The sequence below is a fragment of the Taudactylus pleione genome, unplaced genomic scaffold (genome assembly GCF_031769625.1).
Source record: "Taudactylus pleione unplaced genomic scaffold, aTauple2 ptg000627l, whole genome shotgun sequence".
NCBI lineage: Eukaryota > Metazoa > Chordata > Amphibia > Anura > Myobatrachidae > Taudactylus > Taudactylus pleione.
In genome coordinates this window covers 1,746,558-1,763,305 of record NW_028285029.1, presented here as the reverse complement: position 1 = coordinate 1,763,305, position 16,748 = coordinate 1,746,558, and the positions used below count along the sequence as shown (strand labels likewise).

Below are 16,748 nucleotides of genomic sequence, written 5' to 3'. Positions count from 1 at the left end.
TTCACTTTATAATTATGTTTGCACTGTACAAGTGTCAATCTAAATCACAGTCACTATCACTGCTGATCTAGTGCCTAATCAACATCCCCTTTAAATAGGGGTTTAGTATGGCATGCCAGTGCTCAGAATCTTGATGGTAAGAATCCCAATGCTGGCCTTCTGACAGGGTTAGGATCCTGACACCTGCTGTATCCTAAATCTCCCTCTCTCCATACCCCTAACCGTCCTTCCCCAGTGCCTAAACTTAGCCATCCCCCCTAGTGCCTAAACCTAACTTTCCCTATCTGCAGCTTAAACCTAATCTCCCCCCACTACCTAACTGTAACCCTCCTCCTAGTACCTAACCCATAACCTTCCTGCTAACCCCAATACTTCCTGTTGGGATGCCAGTGCTGGGATTCTGACAGGTGTCGGGATCTTGGTGCCAGCATTCTAAGTGCCAGCATCCTGATTGTCGGTATTATGACCACATCCCTGTAGATAGATGCTGAACCCTCATACTGAATGCTGCTCAGTCTATTTACCACAACTAGATTTCCCAGATTCTATAGGTCTGCTTGTCATGGAGGAAGATAGGGAGTGTGACGCTGGTTTTTGGGATGGAGGCAATCTTTATATCAGGACAGCAATGTCCCTCAATAGGAGATACTGGAACCACTGATAGCAGGTCTCTCCACCCTAATCTGTCTACTTGATAACTAGGTTTTTATTTTCTTCCACATTCATCTGACCTCTGTCAAAGAATGGATGATGAAACACATAAGGGCATGGTCTGTACACATATATGTGACTGATAAGGATGAGGAAAGAGATTTCCCATATTCTTGTTATACTTGACTAGGAGCCTAATCACTCTGTGAAACATATTGAACACTGATTTCCCTTATGATACACATGTTTTGAGTTGACCTATTTAATTTCTCTGATTGTCTTAAATACATGTTATCATATAATGCGCTATGTGCCCCCCCTTATTTTTCTTAATTTTTAGAAACTGCAGATTTGAGTAAAAAAAAATGGAAGACACAGACCCAAGAGAACTTAATGCTGACAAGAGAAAACCAGGCTCACTGAGTTTTGGAACTTTTTTGTGGCAAAGAAATCAATTCTGGGACTTGTAGTTCCAGAAATGTGCTGTAGAGAGGACTGGTAAAGTGCACCAATATTTTTATGTATAAATATTTTTAATGCCTGCAAAGTAATACCATTCCGTAAAAGGGAAAAGGTTTCATTTGAATATAGTTACTTAAAAATAATTTCAACATGTAAAAAACAAATCTGACATTTAAAAGTCTTAGGGGTCTATTTACTGAGCTATGTTTGGAGATAAAGTGAATGGTGATAAGGTACCAGCCAATCAGCTGCTAAATGCCACCTCACAGGCTGTGTTTGAAAAATGGCAGTTAGGAGCCGAATGGCTGGTACCTTATCACCATTCACTTTATCTCCTAAAACAGCTTAGTAAATAGACCACTCAATTCTCTCTCCATTCTGAAATATAGCCCATTTATGATGACGGTTGGGTATTTTGCTAAATACTAGTGATTTTATAGTGTTTAGAGAATATATAGATTAGAAAACCTGAATACAAGGGTGTTGAGTCATTGTAGGTCATGTAGTCATTGTAGGCCAAGGAAAAAATGTCCATCACAATCCTCTGGTTGATCAAACCAATTTTTTTCTGCCCTTTTACACTTGTTTGATACATTAATTAAGAAAATATACACACAAAGGCACTGTTGCAATCAAGACACACATTATCAGGGCCTATTAGTGAAAGCAGCTCTACACATAGATGCACAGCCACAGTCATAGGAAGCCATAATCATATAAAGATCTTACATGTGGCATAGGGCTGGTTCAAGTTCTGATTGTGCAACTGATTATGCCATGTGGTATTACTGTGTGTGTACTGATGCTGAAATTGTGCATCTTCACATGCACAGATCAACACAAGGCAAGGTATTAGCCACATTGTCTTCTGTATATACAGCAATGTTGATTAGTCTTCATGTTCTTTGCTACTTTTTACCAATTATGATGTTACTTTTAAACTAATATTATGCTACTTTTATGCAAAGATGTTTGGAAATTTTGAGCAATTGAAAGTAGAGATGAGCGTGATCAATCCACCCAAATTGTAGCTTTCCAATGTGTTGCCATCGGGCTCGGGTCTGAAAGCGAAGAAAAATGTAATTTTCCTGGCATCGGATCTTGTATCATTTAAATTGCATTTAAAAGTCCCTCCCTCATGTTCGAGCACCATTTCACACATGAGAGTGGAGGGAGAGGGTGTTACTAGGGCTATATGATTGCTTTAACAAAATTTATAGGTTTAGTAGCTAAAAATTAACAAACTTAGGGACACTGACTCATTTTGGACAGACAAATCTACTTTATTGACACTAAAGGCAGGGGCACTTGGCCTGATTCTGACCCAGTCGCAAGCGCTGTGTGCTTGCAACTGGGTCGATGTTGGGCGAGTGCACATGCACACGACGTAGCCGGCTCCGTCATGTGCATGCGCGAGACCTGGATAGCGACGGGCACTCCGTCGCTCCAGGTCTCGTACCCTTTGGTGGGCAGGCCGGGGGGGTGGCTGCCCAAACGGAGGCGTTCCCATGTAAACGCCTCCATTTGGGGCTGGCCCCACTGACATCACAAGTGATGTCAGTGGGAGAGATTTTGGCTCTGTTACAGCCGAAACCTCTCTGGGGCTTGCGGCAATGAGACCCTACCACAAGGATCTCGTCGCAAGCCCGATGGTCACGATGGTCTTGACCATCGCGACCATCTTCCTGGCCGCTCGCTATAGCTGTGGGTGGTCACCCACAGCTATGTGAGCGGCCAGGAGGCCGTTCTAAAAAAAAATAGCCCTGCCCTGATTCAGAGCGAGCACTCTGTCAGAGCGTCCGGCTCTGAATCAGGGCCACTGTGCCAATAGGGAGCATTATGTTCTTAAATGGCATTGTGAAATTTAAAAATCGTCTTTAGAAGCATTGTGTTATTTTTAAAGGAAAAGTGTGTTGTGTGATCTTGTGTCATCTTTCAGACTTTTTTTTAATTTGTTCTAAAACTTGTGTGTGTTCAGTATGTGCCGTGCCACCATTAATATCAGAGCTCTGAATCACAGTATAAAATTGTCATTTGTTAGAAAATTAACTTTTTTTTCTAAAACTACTTTGTGTTCAGGGCAAAGAAGTGACAATGTGTTAAAAAATAACATTCAGTATTTGCAGTGCCACATTTTATATCAGCACTGTGTGAAGTTGTCCATTTGTTAAAAAAAAACACTTTTTAAAATGTACACTTGCGTGTGTTCAGGGACAGACTGTGGCACTGTGTTAAACCTAAACTTTCAGTAGGTGCCATGCCATCACAAAAGAAAACAACTTTTCTTTCTAAAACTTTTATATGTTCAGGGCCAGGCAATAACATTGTGTTAAACTATAATGTTTAGTTTGGTTTAGTGCCACAATTACTAGAAGTGCTGTGAGTCAATAAGATTTATGATCAGTCAACAGAAGAGCAGAAGTACAGTAGCAACCATGCAGTAGTACTGCAGCTGCTTCCAGACAAGATGACAGTACTTCAACATCTACTAAAGCCAGTGCTCAAGGGCATAGAGGGTTAAAGACAGGGCACCTGAAACTGAAACAATATTTCACAATGTTATAGAAAAAAAATATCAACTCTAATAATTAAAGGGAAAGTTTACTGCAGAAAAACATGAAATTGCCAACATGCCATATGCCACATGCAGAGGCAAAAACTGGCTCAAGCCTTGATCTTTATTTGTGAGCACTGATTCTAGAACTGCTGTTCTGGGGGGGTCTGCAAGTATGGGGGAGGTGTTTTTATATTCCAGGTGCTTGCTAAAGGTGCATTTTTGGTGCTTTTTAATGCTTGACTTTAACGATTTTTAAATATGCTTGCACCCATTTTCATTTACCCCAATTTTGATGGACTACTTATTTTCCCCCAAAAAAGTTGCTAAATGCTATTCTTCACCACTCTCCCAAAGATGCTAAATAGCACCTATTGAGACAATTCAAAGACCCCAAATACCTTTTGCAGGGCTACTCAGGAGTACCCATAGTAAACCTCCATGTCAGAGCATCTTTAGGGGGTGTCAGACTGATTTTCTCCAAAACTAGAGAACTTTTCACCGATTTTGTTTTTGCAGAGTCCCAATTTCGCCAATTTGGAATTGAATACGGGGATATCTGGGGACGTGCTCAATAAGTTTTTTCGATGGCAAAAGCTCCAATGATGGCGAAAAGTCTGGCAATGGACTTTTTGCTCCAAATTGAATGCGGCCCTCATAGTCTAGACGAGGTTTCAAATGTAAAATAAGCAAATCCTTGCAGAAAAATCCACTAAGACTGAAGAACAAACTGTCATCAGAAATATCACAAATCCCTAATGAGAAACTAAGAGTGTCCACAAGTGCTATGTGTGAGTCTAAAATTGCTGAAACTATACTCAAAGATGATCCTCCTTCCACCATTTCTGCACTCTCTGCAAATGTGGGGATGAGCAGCACAAGTAAAGTGTTAGGATCTGTGGTTAGCAGATCATATTGTTTGCAGTTCCCAGTCTTAGTTTCCACTGACACACTGCACTAATTACTGCCTGTCTGTGTTCAGTATCAGTTGTACATTAATTGATTCTCCTGTCTGTGCACAGCCCAGGTGCACACTAGTCTGTCATTAGGGAGGCTTGCAAGGCTTGCTTTGATTGGGCCCTGTATCTGTTAAATTCCAGCCAGCCCTTCACTCCATGCCTGTGATAGCATTCCACGTGTTTCCAGTTCTGGCATAGTCTCCTGTATTCAGTCGAGTTCCCAGTATCCAGTCTGCTATGTTGTTGTAGCCATTTGTGTTATCGATCCAGCAATGTCTGCATTACCACATTCTGCCATTTGTGTCATCCAGGTGGCACAGACCGCACTCAGGGCCTGATTCAGACCCGCTTGCAAGTGCTATGCACTCACAAGCAGGTCGATGTTTGGCCACTGCACATGCCAGAGCCAGCTCCAATGTGCGCATAAGCGAGACCCGGCTAGCGACGGGCGCTCTGTCGCTCTGGGTCTTGCATCAAAAGGGGGTAGCTGTCGATGTTGATCAACAGCTCGCCCCATTTTGGAGGTGGGCAGGGGGGTGGCTTGCCAAATGGTGGTGTTCCCGAAAGAATTCCTGCCATTTGGAGGCGGCCCCACTGACATCACAAGTGATGTCAGTGGTGAGCTTCTGGCTCTATTAAGAGCCAGAATCTCACTGGGGCTTGCGGGACTGAGACCCAACTGCAAGGGTCTCGTTGCAAGCCCCAATGGTCGCAATGGCCTTGACCATCGCGACCATCATCTGGCCACTCGCAATAGCGTAGGTGGTCACCCACAGCTATGCAAGCGGCCAGGAGACTCTCCCTGATTCAGAGCAAGTGCTCTTTCAGAGCGTCCAGCTCTGAATCAGGCCCTCAGTGTCCAGAGTATGCAACCCAGAATCCAGTGGCTTGTGTCAACCCAGCTGCACAGGTCGCAGACCATTGTATGTGATTGTGTGTACTACTGGTAGTGTCATCCCGGCGGCACTTAGTGCACCTCAACATCCTGTGTACACAATCTTGTGTACTGCTGCTAGTGTCATCCATTCAGCACTTAGCTCACCTTAGCATCCTGTGTACGCAATCTTGTGTACTGATGCTAGTGTCAACCTGGCAGCACTTAGTGCACATCAGCATCACCTTGCCAGGTCTACCAGCCCAGAGGCTGCTCCTTTGCCAAAAAGCCACACCAAGTCAACTGTACTTTGGCTCTGGGGAGCACCGCCAGCACAAGTTATTTTGGGATCCAAGTTACCTTGGATGTTAAAACTTCTTTTTGAATGTTGGTAAACCGATATTTGGATACATACTAATATCTTTTCTGTGCGGATACAACTCTTTCTCCCCCTTTCCCTTTTACTAGGCACTTAGCGCACCTCAGCATCGCCTTGCCAGGTCTACCAGCCCAGAGGCTGCTCCTTGGCCAAAAAGCCACACCAAGTCAATGTTTCCAGCCCTCATGGCTGCTACTCAGCCCAAAGACTGCATCTTGGCCCAAAGGCCACATCAAGCTAAGGTTTCCAGCCCTCAAGGCTGCTACACAGCCCAAAGACTGCACCTTGGTCCTAAGGCCGCATCTCGCCAAGGTTTCCAGCCCTCAAGGCTGCAACTCAGCCCAAAGGCTGCCAAACTACTCTTAGACTTACATCTCTGCCCTCAAGGCTGTACAGTACTAGGCTCTTGGGTAATCATTCCTACAAATCCTAACAAACAGATGGTGACATAGAAATTTAAGCAGCTATTGTGGAAGTGCAACAGGATGTAGGGAATATTAGTGTAGCTTATGTTGCTAATGAGGATGTTGACAATAAGGATGTTTGTGTACCAATATCAGCAATCTTTATTTAAGATAGGAAGCAGTCCATTATTATACCTGGATATAGGACCAACAATTCCAAATATTTAGTGTGGAATTATTTTTACCAAAATCTTGAGAACATTTTTCAAGTCATCTAATCCATTTGTGAAGCCAAAATAAGCAGAGGTAGGGAAATTAACCATCTTGGAAGCTCATCCCTGCTATGACATTTGCAGTGAGTTCATGCAGCTTTTGCAAAAAGCTGAAAAATGTAGTATAATTATAACAAGCAGTTCATCATCAACTAGCTCCCAGCTCTTAGGGCCTCATTCAGACCCAGTAACAAGGCTGCATTTGCAAGCAACTGGTCTCAATCTGTGCATGCATATAAGATGCAGTGTGGGAATTGATCTCAGCGAGTACACAGATACTCCGGAAATATGAGTGACAGGATTCCCTTTTGTTGGTGGTGACAGGGGGAGGTTGATGGTAATGGGGGTGTGGTAGTGCGAATGCAGGTGTGTCTGTGCATTTTAATGCCATTTTGGGGGCATGCATATTTAAGATACATTGTCAGCATACACGTCACATGGCTGAAATAAACATTGCAGCACTCGCAGTGCTTGTAGTAGATTACAAGCAGCCACAAGTGCTGTGTATGTGTCCGATGTTGGCCATTGTTACCAATGGTTTAATACACTTCCGAAAGATGATGTATTTTAATAAGAGCAAGTGGGCATCATATTTCAGGCTGGTGGGCATCTAGTTACATACCGTGGTTGCACAGCAAAATGTAGTGGGTGTGCTAATGTTTTGCTTGTGATAATCACAGGATTTGCATACTTTGGATGCTGATGGTTGTGTGCGAATGCAGCTTTAAGACTGGGTCTGAATTGGGCCCTTAGTTAGATCCCAGTTCATGCACTCTCCACCACCAACAATTTAATTACCTATATCCTCATTAATAATTGAAGGTAGTCCTCCTGCATCCAATTTGTGAAGGCAAAGCTAACTATCCATGATTCCCCAGAAGAAACCTTGAGCCCTAGGGCTGCTGCTGGGGATGAATCTTCACCGTAGGAGGGGAAGAATAAAATGTGTAATAGTCTTTTGCAAGAGGAAACAAGTATGAAAGCAACCATCCAGTTGCATAGCAGATCACAGAAAACATAATTGCTATGCTAGCATTAGTTCAGTGTTCAAAATCCGACATCAATGCATTTGGTTTGAAATAGTTAATTCCATCTCAATTCCAGTTTACAAGGACAGCAATTCATTGTCTGTAGTGGGACATTAAAAGAAAACTATAAAATGCAAATCTACCTACAATCCTCTTAACCACACATATGTGGACAAGCAATACTGGTCAATAAAAAGTTTACATGACTGTGACAGTCCAATGGGTGGGTGTGTCACCTTCTGCAGCAGCATCCAACACTCAATGCCAGCTCATTCTCTGTAGCACCAGGTTCACTTAGAGGCATACCAGTTTCAAACTGTTAGGAAAACCTAGAGATGTCATACCAACATGGCTTACTCCGCTAGGACTCTCATAAGGATTTGTCATTAACAATAACACATGTAATATTTTGAAAGCATTAAAACTGGATGAATTTGAACACGTCCCATGTTTTGACCACACAATAAACTTGGGGGTTCAATTTTTTTTTTTAAATGAAAGAGGCATGCAGGACATGCTGTCTGTGGGCAGAAACATTTATGGAGAGTTGCAGCATTCATGAACTGCATGTAGAAGAATGAATTAACTGCGACAATAGTTCAATTTGACATGCCACCATCTAAAGCAAGAGGTAGTGATCAGGTGGAATTCAACCCTTTATATACTTCAGCAAATGGGGGAACAGCAACAAGCCATCCAAGCTTATAAAACCAGCCATAACATAGGGAGAGGAGAGGAAATATACTTTAGTCCAGCACAGTGGAGAATACTTTCCATTTTATGCAAGCTACTGAAACCATTTGAAATAGCAACCAATTAAGTGAGTTTAGTCAATGCCAGCCTCAGTCAGGTGAATCCCTTAATCAGGCTATTAGAAAATCAGCTAGAGAAACTAAAGGAGGAGTTGAAATGAAGCAATTCTGTTAAGTATTGTGGACTTGGATATCAAGTTCTATATTTGCTTTGCAAGGACTAAAGGGTTGTCTCAATCTTGCAATCAGATCAATACATTTTGTCAACCATGCTGGATCCTAGGTTTAAGGCATACATAATGTATTTCTTTCTAACTGACACATTTTAAGTAATACAAATAGCTCCTTGTGAGCAAGTTGTCAGTTCAAATGGTACATGACATGGCAAGAACTCCTGCTTAAGTTACTCCTACAAGTTCTGCTCCCAGGCATAATTTAAGCTTTTTTCAAAGATTTACTTGTTATGGAAATGAGTGCACCAGAGTAAAACAACATGATGACATCTGGTCAGGCCTAAAATAATTATTAACACCTATACCATGACTCTATCTGATACAGCAAACATCAATAGAGTGGTGGTAGATTATTTTAACAATTTGGAGTCCCCTGTACAAAGTAGATTTGCTTTAATTAGCTGCCCAAAATTGAGTGTGTACTCAGAAAGAGTGGGAGCTGGATTCTGCTTCATAAAAATGGGAAAAGTTGATGTTCCTAAAAATTAACTACAAATTCCATGAGGAAGACCTTTCCTATTAATTACATATATGTACACATTTTAATGGTGTATTCTAGATAGTAACACTGATGATGGTGAGAAGGAGTATAAGGAAAAATAACTTTTCCAACTGTATAGAGAATTTACATCACAGTTAGTGTCCTTAAGCCCATTGGTGTGGTCACAAGCAAACCAAGGACTTCAGCCACAAAAGTTGAAGTACCTGTTGCTAAAATGGTTGTTTTTTAGACTGTGCATGTCCTTTTTATTATACAACATATGGGTGGGTAGGAGAGCCCAAGAACAATTCCATCTTGCACAACTTTACTTCTCATAACGGGCTTAAATTTTGGAGTGCTTTGGTTATGGTCTTTTTTGCATAGACAAATATTTTTAGTGGCTAGAGAAATGGTGTGTAAGTGAAACTGGGCACTCCTATTGAGTGTAAGCAATCCATATATGGTAAAACATTTTCCCTAGTGAAAACCAAATGTTTGAAGATATAACTGAAATGGATTATTATCATATGCAAGGGCGCTACTCAAAGGCAACCAATATAGTGGCAGAATCAGCCAATATAAAAGACATCCATGTCGATTAAACATAAAGATATATACATTTATTAGTAGAATAAACAATATAAGTGAAATAAAACATAGATGCAAGATTTAGTCACAACCTAATCAGGACCAATCAGGGCCCAACCATCGACCCAGTTGCGATTGCTCAGCGCTTGCGATCAGGTCTGAATGAGACCCACAGTATCTGCTATGTTTGGAGCAAAGTCAAATAAGGACACTTCTGAAAATTGGAGAATCACAGCTTACTGGGGTATATTTACTAATGTTCAATTTTGATTTTTGAGTGATTTGTATTCAATTTGCATTACATTTTGCCTTTGGAGTTTCACTAAAGGCAAAACAGAATATCAAATTGAACTTAAAGCTGAATCCTCTTCAAAACATTGGTACTTTTACACAGACCAACATTCAAATCCCACATATACTGATATTATTTTTGAAAAGAAAGACCAAATAGAACTTCAAATTGAACTTGAAATCCCCAAAATAATAGACCTGCTTCATCCTGGTGATTTTAGCATGAGCAGGTATGAGTTACACAGATGCATTCACAAATCAGGGAGAAACGTGCATGTTTCTCTATGTAAAATGTTTGTGAAATGTTAAAATAAAAAAACAATGATGTGGGGTCCACCCTAAAATCATAACCAGCACCAAGCCTTTCTAAGCCAGTTCTGCTTGTGAAAATATGAGGGACAAAAGGTTTCCCCATATTTTGGACAACCAGCACGGTGCTTTGTGAGCTGGTCCTGGATTTGGAAATACGGTGGACAAAAGATGTAGAGGTCCCCTGTATTTTCCAAAACCAGCACCGGACTCTTTCATGTTGAAGTTGCATCATAGCTGGGGAACCCTTTCACTAGGTCCTCTGGTCATAGTATTATACCTGACTTTTAGTCAACCCAGGCCAATGATCCCTGGGCAGATGGGAACCCCCCAATAAAAGGGGGGGTTCCCCTCTCTGGGGCACCCCATGCCTGTACTGGTAGCCTGGGCTACCTGTGATGATAGCCCGGGCTATCCCTGACACCCCTGGCCATTGAATGCCAGGTTAAATGTGTTAAAGTTTAGTGTATAAATAAATTAAATAATATTGTCTTTTGCTAGAGATCTACATATACCAGCATATATTCCCCCATGCTGGTATTTGGAGAGCCACAAGTACCAGCATGTGGGGCATTAAGGGCCCATTGGTACCTCTAGTTCTCCTGCAAAATAGAAAGTAAAATACAAGACACACACACCATGAAAGTAGAACTTTATTACAATCCCACTCCCACTCACACATACTCAACTACAATCCCTGTACACATCCTATTCTCCATGTAGGCATCCACATCTTCCTAAAATAAAAAAGTTAATTCCCAACCCACGAACATAAGGACCATTCTCTTAGAATGATACTGTACTTCCTAAATGACAGTTCACTGAGCTATTCAGCAACATTTAACTTAGAAATGCATGGTCTGTGCGTTCATTGGCAAGCCTCAACCTCTTTCAGCCAATGAACGATTCTCACCTTTGACATCAATGGTGAGAACCGCTAGGTTACTAAAGGTTACCTAGAGGTTCTCAACATTGAAGTGAATGGTTGGAACTCTTCATTGGCTGAGAGAGGTGGAGGCTTGCCTCTCTCAGTCAATGAACTCTTAGCCCATGCTTTTCTAAGTTAAATGCTGTGGCTGAGCTCAGTGAGCTGTCATTCAGGAAGTACTTTCCTTAGAGGATGGTACTTATGTTCATGGGTCTGGACTTCATGTTTTTTTTTAGTTTTGGATGACGTGGATACCTACATGGAGGAGAGGACATGTACAGGGATTGTAGTTGAGAATGTGTGAGTGTGAGTATAATGAAGATCTACTTTCACAGTGAGTGTGTTGTGTTTATTTGAATATTTATTTTGTAGGTGAACTAGAGGTACCAGTAGGCCCTTAGTGCCCCACATGCTTGTACTTGTGGTTCTCCAAGTACCAGTATGCAGGGGAGGCATTTAGTTCTCCAGCAAAAGACAATATAATTACATCTATTTTTATACTACACTTTAACACAAACATCTCAGCATCCACTGACCAGAGGTACATGGGATAACTCTGGGCTATCAGCCCAGGCCTGCGGTGCCCTGTAGAAGGGGAATAACTTTGTTAAGGGGACCCCACCTCCCCAGGGATCCCCCACCTGGGCTGACTATGGACAGTTATAATTTTTTTGCTGGGGAACCCAGTGAAATTGTACCCTGGCAGTGGCACTACACCCCCACTAGAAATAGTCCAGTGCTGGGTTTAGAAAATACTGGGGACCCTTAAATTTTTTTCCCCACATATTTTATAACCAGGACTGGTTTAGAAAAGCCTGTTGCTGGCTGCGCATATAGCGGGGATCCCACATAATTTTTTTTTTAATTTTAACACTTTAAAAACTTTTTCCACACAGAAACATGCATGGATCTCATTGATCTAAGCATGCACCTATGTAATTCACACCTACTCATGCAAAAAATGCCAGCATGAAGCATAACTATTATTTTTGGGATTCGAAGTATGAATTAAAGTTCAATTTTGTGTTCCATTTGGACATGGGCATGCAAAATCAAACAATAAATTACTATTCAAAATTGAACCAAATCGAATTTGATTTAGAAAAGGCTTCCAAGATTGAATTTTATTAAATTTGGGATTTTAACAGGGATTTCTGATTTTGATTTCAGGTGAGCTAAATTGAACATAAAATCAAATTCAAAATCAAACTTTAATAAATATACCCAAGTGGCATTTAATATAGTGAACATAGTTACTTCCAGTGATGGGAAAACTATTGAAGCTGTATATTCATTCACTATCTTAAAATTAATCTATCCCAGTGGTAATAGCTCAGAAATTTTAATCTTTACATTTTTATTAATTATTAAAATAGTAAATCAAACAACCAAAAAACACAATATACAATATTGGATACAAAAATAATAATAGAAGCAGCCAAAATATACATCAAAATTTGTGCTGCACATATAAAAAACAAACATTTTCAAATTACAGATCCAGCATATTGATGCAACATCAAATATAAAGTTACAACATAAACTAAATATCTCCAAAATATTTGACAATACTTGAAATAACAAAAAAAACATAAAAAAATAAAATAAAAAATTAGGGGGTAAGAATTAACCAAAGATGGTGAAGGAAAGGGGGAGGGAAGGGAAGGTGTAAAACTCAACTGAGGCCGGGAATAGGTAGAGACTCAGATTGGAACCATGGGGACCAAATTGTATGAAATTTAACAACCCTATTATTTTGCAAACTTGTGAAGTACTCCATTGAGGCTATGAAATTAATCTTTGCCACAAGAGCAGATAACGGTGGTGGGTTATGGTCCTTCCAAAATTTGCAAAGACTAGGCTGCATTGCAAATGTGTACCAGTAGTTTGTCCTGAGATTTGGAAATCCCTAGCATAGGAGCATTTAACAGGGCAACTACGGGTTCCAATGTCACTCCAGAACCAAGTACATGGCATATCAAGGAACAAACCAGGTCCCAGAATGGGACTATCAGAAAACAGGTCCACCATGTGTGAAAAAAAGTGCCTTCTGACCCACAAGACCTCCAACACAAATTAGTTGTTGCTGGAAAAATGGAGTGAAGCTTAGTGGGAACTAAATACCATCGGGAATAGACGTTATAACAAGTTTCTCTGATAGATACATTAATGGAAGCCTTGGCTGTATGCAATCTGATCTCCTCCCACTACTCATCTTCCATGGATACAGATAGGTCAGTTTCCCAAGCTAATTCGTGTGGTTCACAAGTTGGGGGGTCAGGAGATAGAACTGAGTGATATATTGCTGAAATGTTACCCTTCCTGATTGTTGAATAAAGACATAACCACACAAATGGGGTGGGCATACGTAGTGAGGAAGATTTGGTTTGAGAGCAGATAAAACTAAGGATCTGAAGGTACTGGAGTTGGCACGAGGAAGGTAGGCTGTATTGAGCCTGAATATCTGTAAATAAGGAAGGGGCAAATGGACCTTTAATGTGAGTGAATCGATCTATACCCTTATTATGCCACATAGTCGCAATTGTGTTGTCACTTCCTGTAAAAAACAGAGGATGATTCCAAATCAGAGTCAATGGAGAAGGATAAGAGAATATATTATGAGTAGTGCAAAGTCTGTCCCATAATCGTATAGTAAAATTAATAGTTGGGGTCGAAAGAGCCGAGGCTGGTCTGCACAGCTTGGGGAGCCATATCATAGAGCCTAAACTCCCTTCTGTTACGAAAGAGTTTTCAATGTCCACCAACTTTTTAAGTCCCGGTTTAGAGTACCATGAAACAATATGGTTGAGTTGGCATGCCACATAATAGTCCTGCAATATGGGTAGACTCAGACCACCCGAGACTGTACTCTTTGCTAGAATATATCTCCGAATTCGGGGTATATGTCCATTCCATATAAACCTATTGCAGAGTTTCTGCAGGAGGACAAGGGCTGAATTGGGAACTTTAACCAGAAGAGTCTAAAATAAATATAATAAACGAGGGAGGATATTCATTTTAATCGCATTTATCCTACCTATGCATGAAATAAACAGTTGATTCCATCAATCTAGATCTTGTGTAAATGTCTTAATCATCGGGATATAATTAGCTTTGTATAGGGAGGAGTATGTCTTAGTGATGGATATTCCTAAATATTTAATAGCCAAAGGTCTCCAAATAAATTGAAACTTAGAGGCCAGGCTTGTCCGAGTTTGGGGAGAAGTATTTAAAGCTAGAGCTTCTGATTTGGATATGTTTATTTTTTAACCTGAGAGAGAACCGTATATTGACAATTCAGATTGTAGGTTGGGAAGAGACACCAATGTATTGGATAATGTCAATAGAACATCATCTGTGAATAGAGATATTTTGTACTGGTTTTGCCCCAATGTGATCCCCCCGATATTCACATTGGCCCTAATACGTGCTGCCAGTTGTTCAATGCAAAGAGCAAAGAGTAACGGTGAAAGTGGACAACCCTGGCATATGCCATTGGATAAAGTAAATCGAGGGGAGTAAAGGCCGTTGGTTGTAACCGTTGAAGAGGGATGGGAATATAAAGCCTTAACTGCCAACATAAAGTGACCCTGAAAACCAAAAGTAGACATTGTTGAGAAAAAAAAGGCCAAGAAATACGGTCAAACGCTTTTTCCGCGTCAAGGGTCAGTACAACCGAGGAAAGTTTGGTGTAATTAATGTGATGAATTATATTAATAAACATACAAAAAAGAATTACAGATGCACAACTCCAACATTATTCATGATTATCTAAGTAAGTCCTAAAAATGTTTATACTGTAGTGCAGTTTAGTGTTTATTTTTGGAGCGTGGGTCCACTGGATCGCTTTGGTTGGGTTGCTTCAGGGCATCACATTATATACACATTTTTCCTTTCTTGCACTTTTATCACTTTCATTGTTTGTTTAATATATATGTATTTTTTTCACATCTTTATTTCTCACCTCCCTACATGCAGCAGTAGCTGCTCTTATCTATCCTACACCTTTTTACTTTCCTTATTGGACTGATGCCCTGGGGTGGCTCAGCTGGGCTGGTTTGGGGGTGTCCTGTGCTATGGATTTCAATCCCAGGATGTTAGGGACCTACCCTCAGAGGTTACCTGGGCGCGGTGAGTAGGCCTATAACCATGGCCATGATTATGCCAAAACCTCTTTTATTATTTGCAAAATTCTATTGCAAAATGTATTATTAATATATAATGAATAATGTTGGAGTTGTGCATCTGTTATTCTTATTTGTATGTTTGCAACAATAGTCTCCACAGGTAACACCTCCCATTATATATATTTTCAGGGTGTGCGGTCTAGGGCCCCATTTCCACGAATTATATTAATAGTTTGTCTCGTATTGTCCAAGGCCTGTCTACCCAGAATAAAACCCACTTGATCAGGGTCAATTAAAGAGGCCAAAATGTTGTTTAATCTGTTTGCCAAAATTTTGGCAATATTTTGGAAAACAACTTAAGATCGGTTTTCAATAAAGATATGGGCCTATATTTAAGGCAATAGGGAAGGATCCTTTCCCGGGTCTCGGAATGACTACTATCCTAGAAGTCGTCGAGTCAATATGAAATGAAGCTCCATGCATAATCTTATTAAACAATTGAATCATATGGGGCATGAGTTGGGGGGCAAATATTTTATAGTATGCCATCAGAAATCCATCGGGACCTGGTGCCTTAGATGGTTTTTGGAATTTCATAGCATCTTCCAATTCCTTAAAAGAAATATCATTGTTCAATAAATTGTGAGAGGCTATATCAATTTTTGGTAGGTTACAAGAATATAAATACTCCTGACACTTTTCAACATGAACTAGAGGGTCGGAGGGAGGAGGCAGATTGTACAACGCTTCATAATATTTAAAAAATATATTATTGATATATTTGGGGTCGTAAATTGGTTTATCTGAAGCGTCTTTAATAAAAGTAACAGCCTGGGAAGCTCGTTTGGCACAGAGTTTCTTTGCAAGTAAAGTGTGGGCCTTCTTAACTTTATCAGAAAACTTCTGGTTAGCCCAGCGTAAGGAGCTTTCAACTTTCTCAGTTTGAAGGGATTGCAGTTCAGCATGGGCCTGAGAAAGTTGAGACAGAACTTTTCTAGAGAAGGTGCGTTTGTGTTCCCTATCCAGATTTGCAATAGAAATAGTTAGAGAGTTAATACATTGTTGCTGTTCTTTTTTTCTACGTGAGGCATACTGAAACATGTCTCCCCTTATGACTGCCTTGTGGGTTTCCCAAATTGTAGATAGGCTACAATCGCTGAGGAGGTTTAAAGCAAAATAATCCTGAAGTTTGGTTTTAACAGTTTCCTGAAACTGAGGAATTTTCAATATGGTTTTGTTTAGTCCCTTTCGACTCCTGGAGTTCAAAAACTGCCACTAAAATAGAGTGATCAGACCATGAGTTTGGGACGATAGAGGAATGATGAGCTGTTTGTGATAGATACGCACAACATAAAAACAAATCTATACGGGAGTAATCGTCATGCGTATAGTCTCGGGTGGTGGGAATGAGGGAGCGCTAAACATCAAACAGACCAGCCTTGGCTATACACTTAAG

At 40.7% G+C, this 16,748-nt stretch overlaps 1 protein-coding gene across 1 annotated transcript in view; it reads right to left on the bottom strand.

Moving 5' to 3' along the window:
- The window catches only part of LOC148479258 (vomeronasal type-2 receptor 26-like), a 59,187-nt gene extending 42,794 nt beyond the window's left edge, over window positions 1-16,393 (bottom strand). Inside the window, exon 1 of the mRNA XM_088454673.1 lies at window positions 15,859-16,393. Within this exon, the coding sequence (XP_088310799.1) occupies window positions 15,859-16,393 (535 nt within the window). The remainder of the gene's footprint in view (window positions 1-15,858) is intronic.
- Between the last annotated feature and the right edge of the window lie 355 nt (window positions 16,394-16,748).